This window comes from Eschrichtius robustus, chromosome 16, assembly GCF_028021215.1.
Source record: "Eschrichtius robustus isolate mEscRob2 chromosome 16, mEscRob2.pri, whole genome shotgun sequence".
In the NCBI taxonomy this organism is placed as follows: domain Eukaryota; kingdom Metazoa; phylum Chordata; class Mammalia; order Artiodactyla; family Eschrichtiidae; genus Eschrichtius; species Eschrichtius robustus.
Window position 1 is genome coordinate 30556844 of NC_090839.1, and position 17440 is coordinate 30574283.

Below are 17440 nucleotides of genomic sequence, written 5' to 3' on the forward strand. Positions count from 1 at the left end.
TGCTAAAATAGTTCTTAATTAAGTTCACCTTTGATTTCCCCGTTAGCCTTTTATCAGACTCCCTCCCTCTTGAACTTCTCCACAGTACTTCACACTCCTTGAAACCCTCCTGTTATTTCCTGCCATTCAGTTCTCTTGATTTTTCTCACTTTTCTAAATATTGTTTCTCTAGCTCTTATTCTTCTTTCTGCCCCTTAAGTATAGTTTCTCTTCAATATTGTGGATGACTACTTCCCTTGAAACTCCATTCTTGTCTTTCATGGCACATTTCTGTCCATTCTTCTGCCTCCCAGGCTTTTTGTTCTGTCTGAACTTGAATAATGCTTGAAGATCCCCAGCATTCTGTGTTTGACCCCTTCTTTACTCCTCCCCCTCCGTATCCTCTTTGAGAGACCTCATCTAATACCCACCTCTGTTTGACTGGCTGCTGCCTCTCTTGAGCTCCAGAGCCACATTTTCAAACCAACTTTGTACTCTTCCGCTTGAGTTCCCCCACAGACTCTAGATTCAGCATCAGAAACTGAAACGTGACTCTTCCTCAGCCCCAAAGCTGCTTTTTCGCCTATGTTCTTTAGAGACTGGAATGTAATCTATATTCATGGTGACTGGAATGTAATCTACCTAATCAACCAAACCAGATTTGGGATCATCCAGATCTCCTACCTGTCCCTTGCTTTACATATGACTAGTCCTCTTGTTTCTCTCTCCAAAATCTGCCTTCTCTGCCACACTTCCTTACTCTCATCTCTTGTTCCAGCTCTGTTGCAGTAGCCTACTGATTGATCCCTCTAGGCCCTAGCTTTGCTCCTTGCATTCCTTCCACCAGAATGGCCTTTCTTAATGCAAAATTTTTGTCAGACTCTCATGAAAATCCTAGAATGATTTTTCATTATCTGTAAAACAAGCCTTCCTTAGCCTGGCCTCCATCCCTTTAGATCCTGGTACCTCACCTATCTTTCTAGCTTCATCTTCTACCTTCTACACACCCTACACAGTGACCTCACTGAACTCCTTACAGTCCCTGGATGTCTCATGCTCTTACTTGCTGCTAGCCCCCTGCACCTCTGCCTGGAGTACCTCTTCTCCCTATGCCTCCTTTCTAGACTCCCATCTACTTTATCTGTCCTAACATATGGCTCAAATGTCATCTTCTCCAGGAGATTTTTCCTGACCTTGCCAGGCAGTGAAACAATTCTGCCTCTGTACATCTTTCCAGTATGTGTCCACTTCTGTCATTATTTGTTTTTCTTTTTAATATTTTTCTTTTTACCAAAGGGAATACAAATTTTAAGAAAGTCAAAAGGTATTACAAGGTCTATAAAAACAAAGTTCTCCCCCCTTTCGTCTACACTTTTTTAGTCTAAAGCAGCCATTTTTATCTGTTGACTTTTTCTTATTACAGATGATAACTTATTTAATCCTCTTACAAACTACCTCACACTCAGACAGACATGTCCCTTTTCCCCATTCTCCCAGTGGAGTTAAATCACAATTTGTGGTGAAGATAATATTTGTTATTTACATTCTTATTACTATGCCAATATTATTCACAGCTAAAGCACATAATATATGATTTTTTTGGTACAGTTTTTGGTTTCCCTCTTTCCCAAGAGTTAATAATTGCCTTTTTTCCTTATTCACTTAGTTTTTTATATACCTAGCACTGATTTTTTTTCTCTTAAACTCTTTGCTAGAAGTATATATTTCCTCTCAGTACCCTCAGATACATGAGGTGTAATTTTTTTAGTTTAATTTTTTATCTTGGGATCCTTCTAGAACCTTCTTCCTTCAGTTCCATTCTGGATTGATCTAGCCTCTGGCAGAATAATTATCCTGAGCCTTCCCTCTACCAACACCCTGGGAATTCTGTTAGTCTCTCTCCTGTGTTAGATCCCACTTTTTTCTTTTTCTTTGTTTGTGCCCTTCTAGTGACTTTCTGGAAAAGGCTGTGTGGGAGGTAAATTTTAAATTTCAGCCTAAGCAATTTACCCAACCTCTCTGGCTAATGACACCCACCTCAGAGCATGGTAAGAAGGAGTAAATGAGATATAAAGCACATAGCTCACTATCTCGCCCATAACATAGGTATTCTATAGGGGTCATGATTTCTAATCCTCAAGTGTAGTATCCTTGGGAAACATTATTCATGTTCTCTTTTTATTTTAAGAACCTCACATCCCCACTTCACTCCCTAGTGAAGTGCCTGGCACATACATGGTGGATACACAGGAAATGTTCAGTTAGTAAGTAGGTGGATGGGTAGATGGGTGATATATTTAGCTGGGGGCATGTGGGCACAGGCTTCCAAAAGTCAGGAATGAATGTTCCCAGTTTCCCAGCATCTTTCTTGCTCTTGGTGTGTGTTCTCATCTTTGCTGTTGGCTACTATAGGACCAAAAGAAGAAACGGTGAATGATTTCTGGAGGATGATCTGGGAACAAAACACAGCCACCATCGTCATGGTGACCAATCTGAAGGAGAGAAAGGAGGTGAGTGGAGAAATTTGATGGAATGGCCCCTGATACAGGCATGACCAACAGAGGGACTGCTTTGCTGGAGTTCTGTGTTTGAGCCTAGGCTCTCCACCCTTTGTGGCTTCTGTGCCTGTCCTTCATCCAGACAGAACCCAGGCCAGTGTGCCTACTACATTTTCCTGTGGCCTGGAAGCCTCCGATGAACTCAGAGGTATACCTAGGGCACACCCTGTGTCTGGTGACCAAACAGCTCACCTTAGATCCAAAACATCCTGGAAGAAAGACTTGGGCCATTAGACAAGGAAGAGCCATAGTGGGGCTTTTCTCCCCTGGCTTCTCTAGTCCCTCACTCCCCTGGGTTTTTTGTTTTTGTTTTTGTTTTGTTCCTCCTCCTGAGATAGCAGAGGGAGCTGTATGAACTGAGAGACCCTGCAGGGCACAAGGAAATGTGAGCCCCTGAACTGATCCTTCAGGCAGCCTTCTGACTGGTTCTTTTCTTTCTGTGGCTGCCAAGTCCATGCCTGGTCAGCTCCATCACTGGGCCACAGCCAACACCAGTCCTGAGTCCTGGATCAGGCCCCAGAGAGGAATCCCGATTCGTGACAGTCTTTCTCCAGGATGGCCCTAGAGTCAACCTGATACCCACACTGGGCTGTTGGATGTATTGATTGGCTTAGGAGGGATAGCTTTAGGGCTGGGCTTTAGGTTCATTTCCTCCAACCCTACCTCTGGCTCTTGGGAGCTGTCCAAGGCCTAGTCAACCAGAGAAAGCCTTGGGCCTCTCTTGGCAGGTTTACAGTCTGCATCAGTCCACCCTGGTGACTCCCTCATAGCAGGTTGCTCGTTCCAGGGGATCAGACAGACTTGCCCCTAGAGCATGACCTGGGATATTGTGGAAGTACAGATTTTGTAGGTAAAATGGCTTCCAATTTGCCCTGAACTGAGAGACTAGAGGTGGGAAAGAGTGAGAAGTATAGGGCTGGGGCTCTGCGTAAGTTAAGAGATTATGCTAAACAGGATGGAAGCTGAGGAACTTAAAAAAAGAACAGTTAGGGAGTTCCCTGGTGGCCTAGTGGTTAGGATTCTGGGCACTGCTGTGGCCTGGGTTCATTCTCTGGTCAGGGAGCTGAGATCCTGCAAGCCGCATGGCGTGGCAAAAAAAAAGGAACAGTTAAATAAGTCTGTAGCTGACTGAGGTGAGAGAAGAGGCCATAGGGCTTTCTGAGGATTTTAGTCTGGGCTTTTGTGGTCCTTTTCTTTAGGGCCCTTTACACGTGCTGGGGGCGGGAGGTCTGAGGTCAGGCGGATGCATGTCTGTTCCTTTCCAGTGTAAGTGCGCCCAGTACTGGCCAGACCAAGGCTGCTGGACCTATGGGAATATCCGTGTGTCAGTAGAGGATGTGACCGTACTGGTGGACTACACAGTGCGGAAGTTCTGCATTCAACAGGTACTGTCTCCTACCTCCTTTCTTGGTTCTCATTTAGAATCTGCTGACCATTAAGAGGGCAGACAGGCTGAGTCATCCCCGTCTTACTCAGGGTGGTCAGGAATTGCTGAGTGTGCAAAATGTTCGAACTCTGAAATCAGAGTTCTGGGCTCCCAGGGGATTTTTCTTTTTTCTTGTTTTTTTCTTTTGGTCAAAGCTAAGGGGGGAACATTTTCATGACTTTTCATGGCTGGGAGTAAAAGTATTACTGAGATGGAGTTTGGTCATCTAGGTATGAACCAAGTGCATCAGGAGGTATTGCACCAGTATCTTCTGGTACTTGACTTACCTCTCCTCCTTTCTTACCCCAAAGGCTCCTGACATCAAGGATGTGGTGGGCCCTGCTCCTGACCCTCCAGGGCGACCCTGGAGGCTTGAGCAAAGGTTGCCTTCAGCTGAGGGCAGTGTGGTGCTATGAAAAGAGGGCTTACCAAGAGTCAGGAGACCTGCATTTTAGTTCTGACCTTGCCTTTTACTACTCCTGGGACCTAGACCAGGTCATTTAACTTTTCTGAGTTTCACATTTCACATCTGTAGGCTGTGAATGATAGTAACAGCCTGCCTACCCCATGGGGTTCCTGGGAAGGTTCTCTGTCCATGGTTAAAACTTTCTTGGGAAGTTTAGTCCTCTCACTTTCCCATTGTCAGTGATAGCCACAGCTGGCCCTGGCCCCTAAGCCTCACCCTCCTTCCCCTGGTGCTGCCCTACCCCAGGGTATCAGGGCCAACACACAGGGATCTCTTCAATTCACAGGTGGGCGACGTGACCAACAGAAAGCCACAGCGCCTCATCACTCAGTTCCACTTTACCAGCTGGCCAGACTTTGGGGTGCCTTTCACCCCGATTGGTATGCTCAAGTTCCTCAAGAAGGTGAAGGCCTGTAACCCGCAGTATGCAGGGGCCATCGTGGTACACTGCAGGTCAGTGTGGCCTGACCCTTGGCTCCCCACTCATGTCACATTCTGCTCCCATGCTGAGAGCAGGGAAGGCACAGGGGCCCTGGCTGAGGAGGCTAGCACAGAGCGGATGAGCTCTTGGGGCACCAGGGCAGCATCCAGAGAGACTCCTCAAGAAAACTAGGTGCTGGGTGGAAAGCACTTGAGGAAAGAGGGAAGGGCAATCCTCCAAGATTGGGGGTGGGGTGACCACTGCTATGAAGCCAAGAAGCTAGGTTGAGTGCTGCCTTGTGTACTTGGAATCTTCAGACCATTCTAAGTGTCAAGGTTCTCTGGTCCTGATAACTAGAGGTAAGGAGTTCAGGGTACAGTGGAGTTGTTGGCTCCGTGAGAGTCCCAGCTCTACCCCATACAGAATTAGAATTTAAAGCCTTGAAGAAAGAGCCCTACCCTGTGCTGCCCCCTCCCTGAGTGTTCCCACAAGACGTGCTAGCCATCCCAGTAATACTCCTGCTCTCTGGCTACAGTGCGGGTGTAGGGCGTACAGGAACCTTTGTCGTCATTGATGCCATGCTGGACATGATGCATACAGAGCGGAAGGTGGACGTTTATGGCTTTGTAAGCCGGATCCGGGCACAGCGCTGCCAGATGGTGCAAACAGACGTGAGTGGTTTGTGGGTAGGGGGCATTCCAGGACCAAAACATCTACCCGCCTCATGGATTACTCAGCCTCCCAGGTTATTGTAAATGATCATCATACAGTGTGATGAAGGGCCCTTATAAATTACGTATTAAAAGAACTATGGAGCACAGAGGAGGCTGTGCCGAGGGGGATCTGGAAGGTGGGGCAGATGTCATTTGCACTAGACTCTAAGGATATGGAACAGGTCCTGAAGGAAGTAGGTATGTGGGCAGCCAAGGGAGCCATTGCCACAGAGTTGTGATGCAGCTCAGCCAGGTCCAGGAGCAACAGTGAGATCAGCTCTGTGGTTAGGGCATGGAGTTCAAAGGGCACAGCACTGGGAGGGGAGGGGGGCTGGCACAGGTTTTGTGTGTCACCAGAATTTGACAGCCCCTCCGTCTATCCAGTCTGTGCTCTCTGAATGAGCAGGAGTTGGAGTTGTCCTCTCCAGGAGGGTACCAGAGTAGGACCCTCCCTTCCAAGTTTAAGCACCCCCAGAGGGACTCATGCCTTTCGAGTCCTGCCTCCCTGAATTGGGACAAGAGTGAATCATTTTATCTCTGCTAGTATTGAAGAAGTGTACTGAAGTGAAATGGGAGTGGGAGAGAGTGCTCTGGCACCACCAGGACCATGTGTGTAACTGGGAACTCGGGCATCATCTGCATTTCAGATGCAGTACGTCTTCATATACCAAGCCCTTCTGGAGCATTATCTCTATGGAGATACAGAACTGGAAGTCACCTCTCTAGAAACACATCTGCAGAAAATTTACAACAAAATCCCAGGGTCCAGCAACAATGGATTAGAGGAGGAGTTTAAGGTAAGTTGGAGCTGAGCTCTTTCAGGATGAAGGATCTGTGTGACCTACAGAATACAGGATGCTTGACTCCCTGTGGATTTACCAACAAATGGTGAATCCCCTTGCAAAGCGTGTGGGTGGTTAAGGAGGTGGGTCTCTGGCCCTTTACTCATACCCTAGTCATTCTCAACCCATCCTGCATGTTAGAGTCACTTGTGTTGTGTTTAGGGGGGGGAAAAAACAAAAACAGGCAATGGTATTTTTTTTTAAGTCCCCCAGCTCCCCCTCCCAGGTAATTATAATGTACAGCAAGAGCAAACGTTCTCTGCAAAGTAAATATTTTTGGCTTTGCGTGCCATACGGTCTCTATTTGCAACTACTTAGCGCTGCTGTTATAGCACAAAAGCAGCCATAAACACCACGTAAACAGATGAGCATGGCCGTGTTTCCATAAAACCTCATTTGCAATCAGCAGACCAGATCGGCTCGTGGACCATAGATTGCTGACCCCTGCTGTATGCCATTAGACAGTGGTTCTCAACACACCTAAGGGACATGTCACACTCTCATCAATAAAAGTGCTCCCAGAAGCAAGAGCTTCTGGATTGGGATGGGGAAGACCAACTGCCTTAAAGCACTCCTGAAGCTATCATGTACACATGAATTACCTCGGGATCCTATTATGATGCAGGTTCTGTTTCAGCTGGTCTGAGTTGGGACCTGAGATTCTGCATATGTAACAAGACGAGGCTGATGCTGGTTTATGGGCTACACTTTGAGTAGCAAAAATCAAGAAGGAACCTTGGAATAAGGAGAAGGGAGGATATATATTTGAATAAGGTTTTCTAAAGAATCTAAGACAGCCTCTGGGAGTAGAACAGCAGGGAGAAGAGGGAGGAAGGGCACACTGTCTCCTATAAGACTAGATTACTTGTTCCAGGATCATAAAGTTTCAATCTAAGGGAATCCCAGAATGGTCCACAGGAGCCGGGAAAACAGTGTTTCCCAAACACTCTTGGCTTATTAAAGACAGAAAAACTGTGTTCTGATAAGAACATGTGGAAATGATGGAGGTCAGGGCTCTGCTGAGAAGAGCAGTATGCCAGTGTGCCCTGGATGCAGGTCCAGTGACAGACATAATCTTGTCAGGTTCAGTTACTGAGATAGTAATGTTTCCCCTCCCCTTCCCAATTCAGAAATTAACATCAATCAAAATCCAGAATGACAAGATGCGGACCGGAAACCTTCCAGCCAACATGAAGAAGAACCGGGTTTTACAGATCATTCCATGTAAGAGCCCTCTCCCCACCCAAAGCCTTAATGCCCCATCCCCCTTTCCCTTCACCCTTTGAACTTCTTGGGTACTAGGTAATGATCAGCTTGGAGACAAGAATTATGGCATTGTCTCTTATTGTTCCCAGTTCTTCAGTGGCTTCTGGAAAGAGCATGAAGCCCAAAGGTTTTCTGCCTCCTAGGCTAGGAACAGGCATGTTGTTGCCCAGCTGGAATTATATCTGCTCAGAGCTGAGGTCGGGGGGGATAGATGGAAAGAGAGGGAGAAGAGGACAGGTGATGCTGGGGAGCCACAAGCTGCTGTCCTTCTTGCAGATGAATTCAACAGAGTGATCATTCCAGTTAAGAGGGGTGAGGAGAACACAGACTACGTGAACGCATCCTTCATTGATGTAAGTGGTGGCTGTGTCTCCGGAGCTCCCAACACTCCATGGAGATTCAGCTGGGCCTTGCAGTGCTGCCCTCCCAATGCTTGGAAGGGTGGTCTTTGAGTCAGTCATCAAATACAGAACTGATACCCTTCCTGTGCACTAGGTCTGTCAGGGCCCCTAAGGGCAGAAAGTGAGGGAACAGAAGGCAAACACCAGTTTGGAAGGAAAAGTTCACAGCACAGACCAAAGACTAAAAACACTAACCTCTGGTCCTTCCCATTCCTGCTGTCTCCATCCTAGCCCCAGCCCCACTTCCCTCATCTTCTTACAAGACCAGCATGCCAGCCAGGGTTTGGTCCGTGGCCAAAGGGGAGCTCTGCCTGGGATGTGTTTGTCTCCAGGCAGCCCCCATCCCATCCCAGTGGCCTGTCTTCTCCACTAGCCCCTCCCTGATCAAACCATCTCACTCCTGCCATTGACCTGGACTGTATAGGGCTACCGGCAGAAGGACTCCTACATCGCCAGCCAGGGCCCTCTTCTCCACACAATTGAGGACTTCTGGCGAATGATCTGGGAGTGGAAATCCTGCTCTATCGTGATGCTAACAGAACTGGAGGAGAGAGGCCAGGTGAGCTCAAAAAGGTCCTGGGCCGTAGGAGACAAAAGACACATGAAAAAAAGGGGGGGTGGGGGGGGTGCTAAGAGGGTATTTGGACTTTTTCTTTGACTTAAACTAATCAAAGAGCCATTGCCCAGCTGCTTGGTATCTGAACAGTCAGCTTCTCTCAGGACTGGTCTGAGCCTCCATTCGGTTCCCAGACATTTCACACCCTCTCATTTCTCTCCTGAATACAGTCTCCCCAAGCCTAGCTTTGTGCACACCCTCTGCACCCCACCTCCACGGGCAGGGCAGAACTAGTGAGAGGAGGGATACAGAGACAGACCGAGGCTCCCACATGGTGCTTGTGTGAGTGTCTCTAAGGAGAAAGTGCCTTCCAAGCCAGAGAAATTAACTAGAAGACTGGTGGGAAGATGGGTCACTTCTTTGCTGACTACACAAAAGAAAACAATAGAATTTGAGAAATAACAAAAACAAGAAACTTGTAAGTTAACATTCAATAACAAGGAAATCTTTTAAAGAAAAAATCCCTTGAGAATTGTCAGCATACTCAGAATATAAAGGGACCTTAGAGGCCCCCTAGGCCAGCTCCCATTCAGTGTAGGAAATCTCTTAACACTATTCCTGAGTCAGAACCTTGGAGCCTCTACTGAGCACTTTCAATCTCAGGAGTCACTCTTTCTGTGTCCACCTCCCACCCCACCCCTCTCAGTATTACTGTGTGGCTCAGTCTGTGTTCAGATAGTGCTTATTATCTTCAGACTCTTTCTGCTGTGGTGCACAGTGCAGTAAATGGGTGCTCCATGATGCCTGGTGCGCAGCTTAACAGGGGTCAGAATCGAGAGAAAGAGCAGGAGAGGCCAGCAAGGGCCCGGGGGAAAAGGTCCTTCTAAGCCATAGTGAAGAGTTTGAATTTTGTAAAGCAGTTTAAGAACTCTTGACAATATCAGATTTGTAGGTTTCTTAAAATCCATCTGGCTCTGGTGAGGAGGACAGATTAGAAATGAGCAAGCAAGCCAGAAGCAGAGAGGAAGCTGCAACAGTAATGCTGGTGGCCTGGACTCAGCAGGGGTGGTGAGAAGGAAGGGGTCTGCCCCGAGAGATGGTGCAGAGGTGGGGTGGACTGGACTGGGGGAAGGGGGGAGAGGAAGAATTAAATACGTTTTTTACATTAGTTTTTCCAAGCCACATCTTTCCCATTCTGTACTTGGGCAGTTTGTTTATTTTAACCTTGATACAGCCTTGATATTTGCTCACCCTGATGTTCCGTTATGTCAAGATTTTTTTCAGATTTAATCATTTAACTCATTAGTTGTTCTTCTCGGATTTGTATCATGTACCTAATCAACAGACATACATTATAGGTCTTCACCTATCATTAATAACAATACTGATGAGGTGAGAGATTTGGAGGAAGCGTACACCTGAGTGACAAAGGCCAGTTGGGGGATGAGCTACTTTGTTATCAGGAATTAGGTGCATGTCTCCTGGCCCTCTCTGATAAGCTGTGAGGGAACGTACATATAGACCAGGGACCTACATGAGGTTCCCTCCACACTTCCACCCTCTGGATCTATGATGGGCAGGTCCAAAGAACAGGCAGAAAAAGCTGGAATGGCGAGCACATTCTCAGTCCACTGCCCTGTAATAAAAAGCAGCCCAGTGAATACCTCAGACTCTGTCTAGTCAGATTGTCAGGCTTTTCCATCCTTGAAGTAGACCTAGTGAGAGTACAGGGCAGAAGGGCGGGAAGCATTTCTCACCGGTAGAGGTGGGGAGAGAGGGGACATGCACACACAAGTTTTCCTGCCCGCTGGCCAGGCCTGCGGTCAGTTGGATGAGGCCCATTCCCCTCTACCTACTAACACTGTGCCTGTGCCTATGCTTCTGTCTTAGGGCCAGTGAAACGGAAGCTTCTGAAGTGGAACAGAACAGGTTATAGTAACATTCTTTACCAGCCTCACCGGCCTCTAAGATAAAATTTTACTTTCTGTTCCACCTCCCATTCATCTTATCAAGTGTAGCTCCCAGAGATATTAACACAGTAAGCCTAAATGAGACAATGAAGGGTGTCTCCATTTATACATTCTGACACCACTCCCTACCCCCAATTTAAATTCCGAGAGAAAGTCTGATCCAAAAATGTAAATTCTGTATACATTAAAATTCCAAAGGAATTAAAACCTAAAATTCTCTTCTCTCTGTTTTATTTTTCTGCACCGTTTAAACCAGGGGGGTACACCAAGAGGCTTGGTAAGGCCTGAGTTCCTCTCATCAGCTGCAGCTTGATGCATCCACCATCATCATCAGAGTGGGCAGAGCAGCTCTAGCAGTTTCTGCATGGTGTCACCTCAACCCAAGGCCACATTCTACTTCTCCAGAAAGACAGTAAAACATGATAGACCCTTGTTAGACCCTTGCCCACAAAGCTCTGTATCACCATCACTGTTTTCAACCCCAGACCATAGCAAGAAACTTAGTGCTATCTAGGGGAAAGAGGGTAAACAAAGGCAGCAAGAGAAAAGACTGAAAAACTTCTCTGTTTCAGCTTCTTTAGGGATACCAATACCTAGAGTCCATAACCTGAAAATATAAATCTTAGATTAAACCCCAGTTCCCAAGCATTCTTCTACTAGACTTGAACACCTACTCCTCATCTCCAATCACCCACGGATGACTCCAACACCTGGCTTGCTGCCCCTTTTTTGATTCCTATTTCTGTTTCTATTCTTGGAGGCAAAAGTATGTATGTGGGTGATCCATCTACTCTTGTCTTTCAGCTTCTCAGCCTCCTTAGCCATCCAGTTCCATGGTCAAACCACAACCTTGTCATCCCCCCATATCTGCACTGACTTTGGAATGTCAACATTAGGCATCCCGCCCTGTTACCATCTCCTGTCCTTTCACCTCACTACTTCTCATCTCTTACTCCAGTAATTCTTTGTCCTCATCAGGTCCTTAGATACATTGGTTCCTCCATTTTCTCAATCTCAATCACCCCAGTCATGTCCCCACCTTCCTTCTTACTCTGTTAAGAGTTTTTGTGACTTGTCATTATTATAATCCCTCCCTTGTTAACATCCACTATTCCCTCATGGTCTCTTACTTTCATGGCAAGGTCTCTACCCTATTAAACTCAATTATATGCCTGCATCTGGTATCAGACATTACTGGGAGAAAACGCAAAATGGTGCTGAGTGGTCTCACGTTGAATTCGTGACCACAAATCTAATATGTGTAATTAGTGTCACCTACCAGTCCTACTACCCTTCCTTCTCTTTCCTCAGACCTTCAACATTCCCTCTTGCCTGTCCCATCACACTCACACCTTATCTTTTGATCTCATTCTTCTCCAGGGAAGCAGACAAGAATGCTCTCATCTTCTTACCCCCAAGCAGCCAGCCTGGGGCTGGATGAATCTGTATCCATTCATCCATTCTCTTGTCTTCTCTCTGGTTGCAGTAGAAAAGTGTTCCTACATTTCTCAGTCCAACTAGCCACTGTGCCCTGGTCCCTTCCTCTCCTCTGTCTTCTCAAGGATGTTGCTGCTCTCATTATCTTCTCTCACCTCCATCCGTAAATAGTTCCCCTCTCTCCTCTATACTCTTATCAGCCTATTGTTACTTTCCTATCTTTAAAAAACAAAGATCTCCTAACCCCACATTGCCTCCCATTTGCCATCCCATTTCTCTGGACCCCTTCCCAGCAAAACTCCTTTAAAAAGCGTTGGCTTTCTCCCCTCACATTCTCTCCTCATCCTGTTCCTTCTAGGCTTGACTCCTCTGGGACTGCTTCAGTCAAGATCACCGGTGACCGTCATCTGCCCAATGCAAAAGTTATTTCTCTTTTCTTGTCTTTCTTGTTCCTTTGTAGCAGCGTGTGAAACCGTCAACACACACTCCTTCCTCCTCAAGACACTTTCTTCCCTTGACTTCGATGATGTCACCCCCTCCTCGCTCACTGGCCTGGCAACTCCTTTGTTATTTCTTTTGTGACCTCCTCCTCCTCTGCATGACCTCTAATCATTGGAGTGTCCAACACTCAGGCCTTAACCCACTTTTGTTCTCTTTTGATACACTATTCCTTGAGGATCTCATCCAACTCCGTGGCTTTAAATACTATCTGTATGTCAGGGACTCTCACATCTATGTCTCTAGCCCAGTTACCCCCCGTCTTCCCAGTTGTGGACCGGTGTACCCACACAGCTACTTGATATCTTCTCATGGATGTCTGTTAAGAATCTCAAACTTCATATGGCCCAAATAAAATTTGGTTTCCTCCTTTCCCTCGTACTGGTTCATCCCACCCTACCCATCTCAGTAAATTGTACCACCTTCCACCCAGATGCTCGAATCAGAAGTCTAGGAGTTACCTTTATTCCTCTCCTTTTCTCATTCTCCACAACCAGTCTGTCAGTGAGTCCTGATGTATGCTGAGCATATCCACTTCTCTTCAGTGTAACTCCTGTCACCCGCATACAGACCATCATCTCTCACCTGCATCACTGAAGTAGCCTGGCAGCCAGTCTGCCTGCTTCCATTCCCATCCCCTTTTAGTCACTTCTCCACATGGAGGCCAGTGATCCTTTTGAAAATATAAATCTAATTATATCACTCATTGTCTTAAAATCCTCTTTGGGCTTCCTCATCTTGAGGGAAAATCTACCCATGCATTCAAAATTTAGAAACTTTTCCTGTTGATAATCCAGTCCCAAGACTTGAATTGGGTCCTTCTTCCTCTCCTGTTTCCATTGCTTATTTTAAGTCTCCTAGTTTCCATTTTCCCTCATCCCCGTCTGCCCTCTGTGTACAGAGTGGAGCATAGATTCTGAGGTGAGCCACAGCCTCTACTCCCTGAGGGTCAGGTCCCGTATTTGTCACAGCCTTGCATTCCCCACAGGCCTAGTCTCCAGCTCTGTGCTCTCATGTCTCCATCCTCAGCAGGATACCAAGGCATTTTTAGCCCTGGGCGACAGTGGGTACAGCCACTGCTGGCCCCTGCTCTGGATTCTGTTACAGCTCTTTTTGCCATATCCCTCCCTACAGCCATGAGAGGCACCTCAGGAGTCAAGTCCCATTTAAGCCCAACCTGATTTTTCTGTTTGTGTTGTTGGGCCCACCCAGAGGGCTAAATTAAATAAGCCTTCACCTGGCTGAGTAGGGTAATTTCCTGCCATCGATCCAACATCTGCGATCACCTTATGTGGCTTCTCTTTATTTCATGTCGTCCCTTAAATCCTATCCCCATAAGTTTACCAGGCTTGCTTTCTCTCAGCACACCATACCTGCTTCCCTACAATAGCTGTGTCATCTTGAAATTCACCCTACAACAGCACTGATCTAACTTCTTGGTCCTACCACAGGTAATCATTTTGGCTGGTTGTCCCCATTAGGCAGCCAGAGCAGACATGCTTTCACTGTTGACCAACTCCTTGTCCAGAGTTTGAAGAGGGGACTTTCTTTTTGGCCACACCGCGTGGCTTGTGGGATCTCAGTTCCCGACCAGGAATCAAACCCATGCCCCCTGCAGTAGGAGTGCAGAGTCCCAACCACTGGACCACTGGGGAATTCCCTAAAGAGGGGACTCTTTTTTTTTTTTTTTTTTTTTAATTTATCTTTATTCTATTTACTTTTCATTTTTGGCTGCGTTGGGTCTTCGTTGCTGTGCGCGGGCTTTCTCTAGTTGCGGCGAGCAGGGGCTACTCTTTGTTGCAGTGCGCGGGCTTCTTATTGCAGTGGCTTCTCTTGTTGCGGAGCACGGGCTCTAGGCGCGTGGGCTTCAGTAGTTGTGGCACTCAGGCTCAGTAGTTGTGGTGCACGGGCTTAGTTGCTCCACAGCATGTGGGATCTTCCCGGAACGGATTGAACCCGTGTCCACTGCATTGGCAGGCGGATTCTTAACCACTGCACCACCAGGGAAGCCAAGAGGGGATTCTTGATGGTTCAACTCTGCATCCCTGGGAGTCCTCCTTCCAATCTGCCCCTTTTCTTCTCTGTTATGCCTCTTTTCCTAAACTAAGAAGATCTAAAATGTCTGAAGGCTGTTAAGTGTGGGACCATTAATATTTCCTTTTCTTGCCATAGTGTGAGTCTAGCTCCTACACGCTGTTGCTGTAAAGCTCTTTGTATCTTAGCAGTTCTAATGGTTTTAAAGCCCCAGTCTTTAGTTCTGACTGATAAAACTGTATAAAGGCAGTGTTGGGAAGGAACTGTGGTAACAAAGCTCACTCCACCCTCCAAGCGCTGAAAACCAATGTAGTCTCTGTTTAAGGTGAGGCTTAATTAGATTTTTCTAAAGCTGTTCTGGTTGAAGAGAAGGCCCAGAGCTCTGACCCTCAGGGTATCCCCAGGGCTCCTAGTGGGCACACATTGAAAAGCACTGGTCTGTGACATTTCCTTGATCTACCACTTTAATAATCCCGTGTTTTAAAATGAGCTCAGTGTCATTTATAAAGGGGGTAATGAATGATCACACATGAAAGGCAAGAAAAGTCATTAAAATGGACTTTTAATACTGATTTTATTCGGACTGAGAGACTATCAGTGATTTTATTTTTGTATTTAATTTCCCCAAATCTTTTCTAATGAACATAGAGTACATTTATGGTTGAGTATCTTTATTTATTTATTTATTTTATTTTTGGCTGCATCAGGTCTTCGTTTCTGCACACGGGCTTTCTCTCTAGTTGCGGCAAGCAGGGGCTACTCTTTGTTGCGGTGCGCGGGCTTCTCGTTGTGGCTTCTCTTGTTGCGGAGCATGGGCTCTAGGCGCGCAGGCTTCAGTAGTTGTGGCTCACGGGCTCTAGAGCGCAAACTCAGTAGTTGTTGACATACAGGCTTAGTTGCTCCGCGGCATGTGGGACCTTCCCAGACCAGGGCTCGAACCCGTGTCCCCTGCATTGGCAGGCGGATTCTTAACCACTACGCCACCAGGGAAGTCCCATATGGTTGAGTATCTTTAAATTGCCAACAGTGAAGTATCTAAGATCTCCCCTAAAATGCTCTAAAGAAAGGACAGCATAACCGTATTTTGTTCTGTTTATGTATTTATACCCTGGCTTGTTCTGCAGACATTAAACGCATTCATTTACCAGATACTTATTGAGAACCTACCAGATGCAGGCAGTGTGCAAGGTGCTGAGAAAACAAAGATGAAAAGAGGCAGCCCCTGCCCGCAAGGAGCTATAGAAGGAACTGAGCCAGGTGCAAGCAGAGACAACAGTAAACCATCTTGTGCTCACTAACAAGGACAAAAAACACAAGAGCTAGCAACTATAACGTGCCACTGCAGATTAAAGAGTTAAAGAGGAGGGACTTACCTGGTGGTGCAGTGGTTAAGAATCCACCTGCCAATGCAGGGGACACGGGTTCAAGCCCTGGTCCGGATCCGTGCGCCACAACTACTGAGCCTGCTCTCTAGAGCCCGCGAGCCACAACTACTGAGCCTGCGTGCCACAACTACTGAAGCCTTCGCACCTAGAGCCCACGCTCCACAACAAGAGAAGCCCACGCACCGCAATGAAGACCCAATGCAGCCAAAAATAAAATTAATTAAAACAAACAGAAAATAGAAGTTACACATTAAAAAAAAAAAAAAGTGTTAAAGAGGAAAGGAATGAAAGCATACTGTGGACTGGGCTTTGGTGAAGCACCATGGCTGGGTGAGAATGTAATTGGGTTCAGTTTTTCTGGGTTAGCGGTCTGACATACATAAGTAACTACAAATGTGGGAACACCTCAAAGGAGCAAAGAAAAAGGAATTGGAACAAAGACACTGATTCCTCCTCTCCCTCCACCCTGCCATTGAGTGTTAGATGCAGCTATGAGCTGATGGTCAGAGTTCTTCACAGACCCTGTCAGTGTTGCAAATTAGACTGTAAATAATAGCAAAAGGTTAAGTGATGAGTGGACTTAAGTTGTTCAATATGGATGTCCTGCTGAGGATCAGAAGTTAAACTGGAGTGATGTTAAGTAGTAGAAGGACCCTCTGAGTTTTTGACACCTTGGGGAAGAAGTGTGTCGGTGTTAAGAAGCGGCTGTGTTGAGAGGAGCAGTCTGCTCACAGGGCAGCCCTGCTTTTACCACACATGGTATTCTGAGCCCCTCACCTCTCCCATTTGTCCCCCAGGAGAAGTGTGCCCAGTACTGGCCCTCTGATGGACTGGTGTCCTATGGAGACATCACAGTGGAGCTGAAGAAGGAGGAGGAATGTGAGAGCTATACCGTCAGAGACCTCCTGGTCACCAACACCAGGGTAAGATGCCTGGTGGGTGGGCTCCTCCCACAGGGAAAGCAGGGTTGCACCTACCTCTCTGATCCTCCTTCCTCCAAAGGAGAACAAGAGCCGGCAGATCCGGCAGTTCCACTTCCATGGCTGGCCTGAAGTGGGCATCCCCAGTGATGGAAAGGGCATGATCAGCATCATTGCAGCCGTGCAGAAGCAGCAGCAGCAGTCAGGGAACCACCCCATCACCGTGCACTGCAGGTATGCCCACCCCAACCCTCAGGGGGAAGAGAGAGAAAGGCATGGGAGGCAGGCAGAGGGGTGTGATGGGAGCCTGTATCAGACAGTGAGGAAAGCCAGACAAGAGCGGGATGTTGGCGAGCACGTGGCAATCAAGTTTGATGACCAGGACAGGCCCAGATGATAAGAACTTCACACTTTAAGTGCTAGGGAACAGCAGTCCCTAATGTTAAGATATTGGGCAGGGGAGGTGATGCAGAAGGGGAACAGCAGGGGACACTGACAGTGGAGAAGACCAGTTGGGCAACATGGGAACGAGGCCTGTTTCCCTAAGAAACACAGGAAAAGAGAAAAG

The 17440-nt window shown here is 47.1% G+C and overlaps 1 protein-coding gene across 3 annotated transcripts in view; it reads left to right on the top strand.

Annotated features, from left to right (window-relative positions):
* The window catches only part of PTPRA (protein tyrosine phosphatase receptor type A), a 184988-nt gene that overhangs the window by 161609 nt on the left and 5939 nt on the right, over positions 1–17440 (top strand). For all 3 annotated transcript variants that reach the window (XM_068565366.1, XM_068565365.1, XM_068565367.1), the window contains 10 exons: positions 2392–2489; positions 3803–3922; positions 4716–4882; positions 5386–5521; positions 6211–6360; positions 7536–7629; positions 7948–8024; positions 8497–8631; positions 16750–16875; positions 16955–17106. In XM_068565366.1, the coding sequence (XP_068421467.1) occupies positions 2392–2489; positions 3803–3922; positions 4716–4882; positions 5386–5521; positions 6211–6360; positions 7536–7629; positions 7948–8024; positions 8497–8631; positions 16750–16875; positions 16955–17106 (1255 nt within the window). The remainder of the gene's footprint in view (positions 1–2391; positions 2490–3802; positions 3923–4715; positions 4883–5385; positions 5522–6210; positions 6361–7535; positions 7630–7947; positions 8025–8496; positions 8632–16749; positions 16876–16954; positions 17107–17440) is intronic.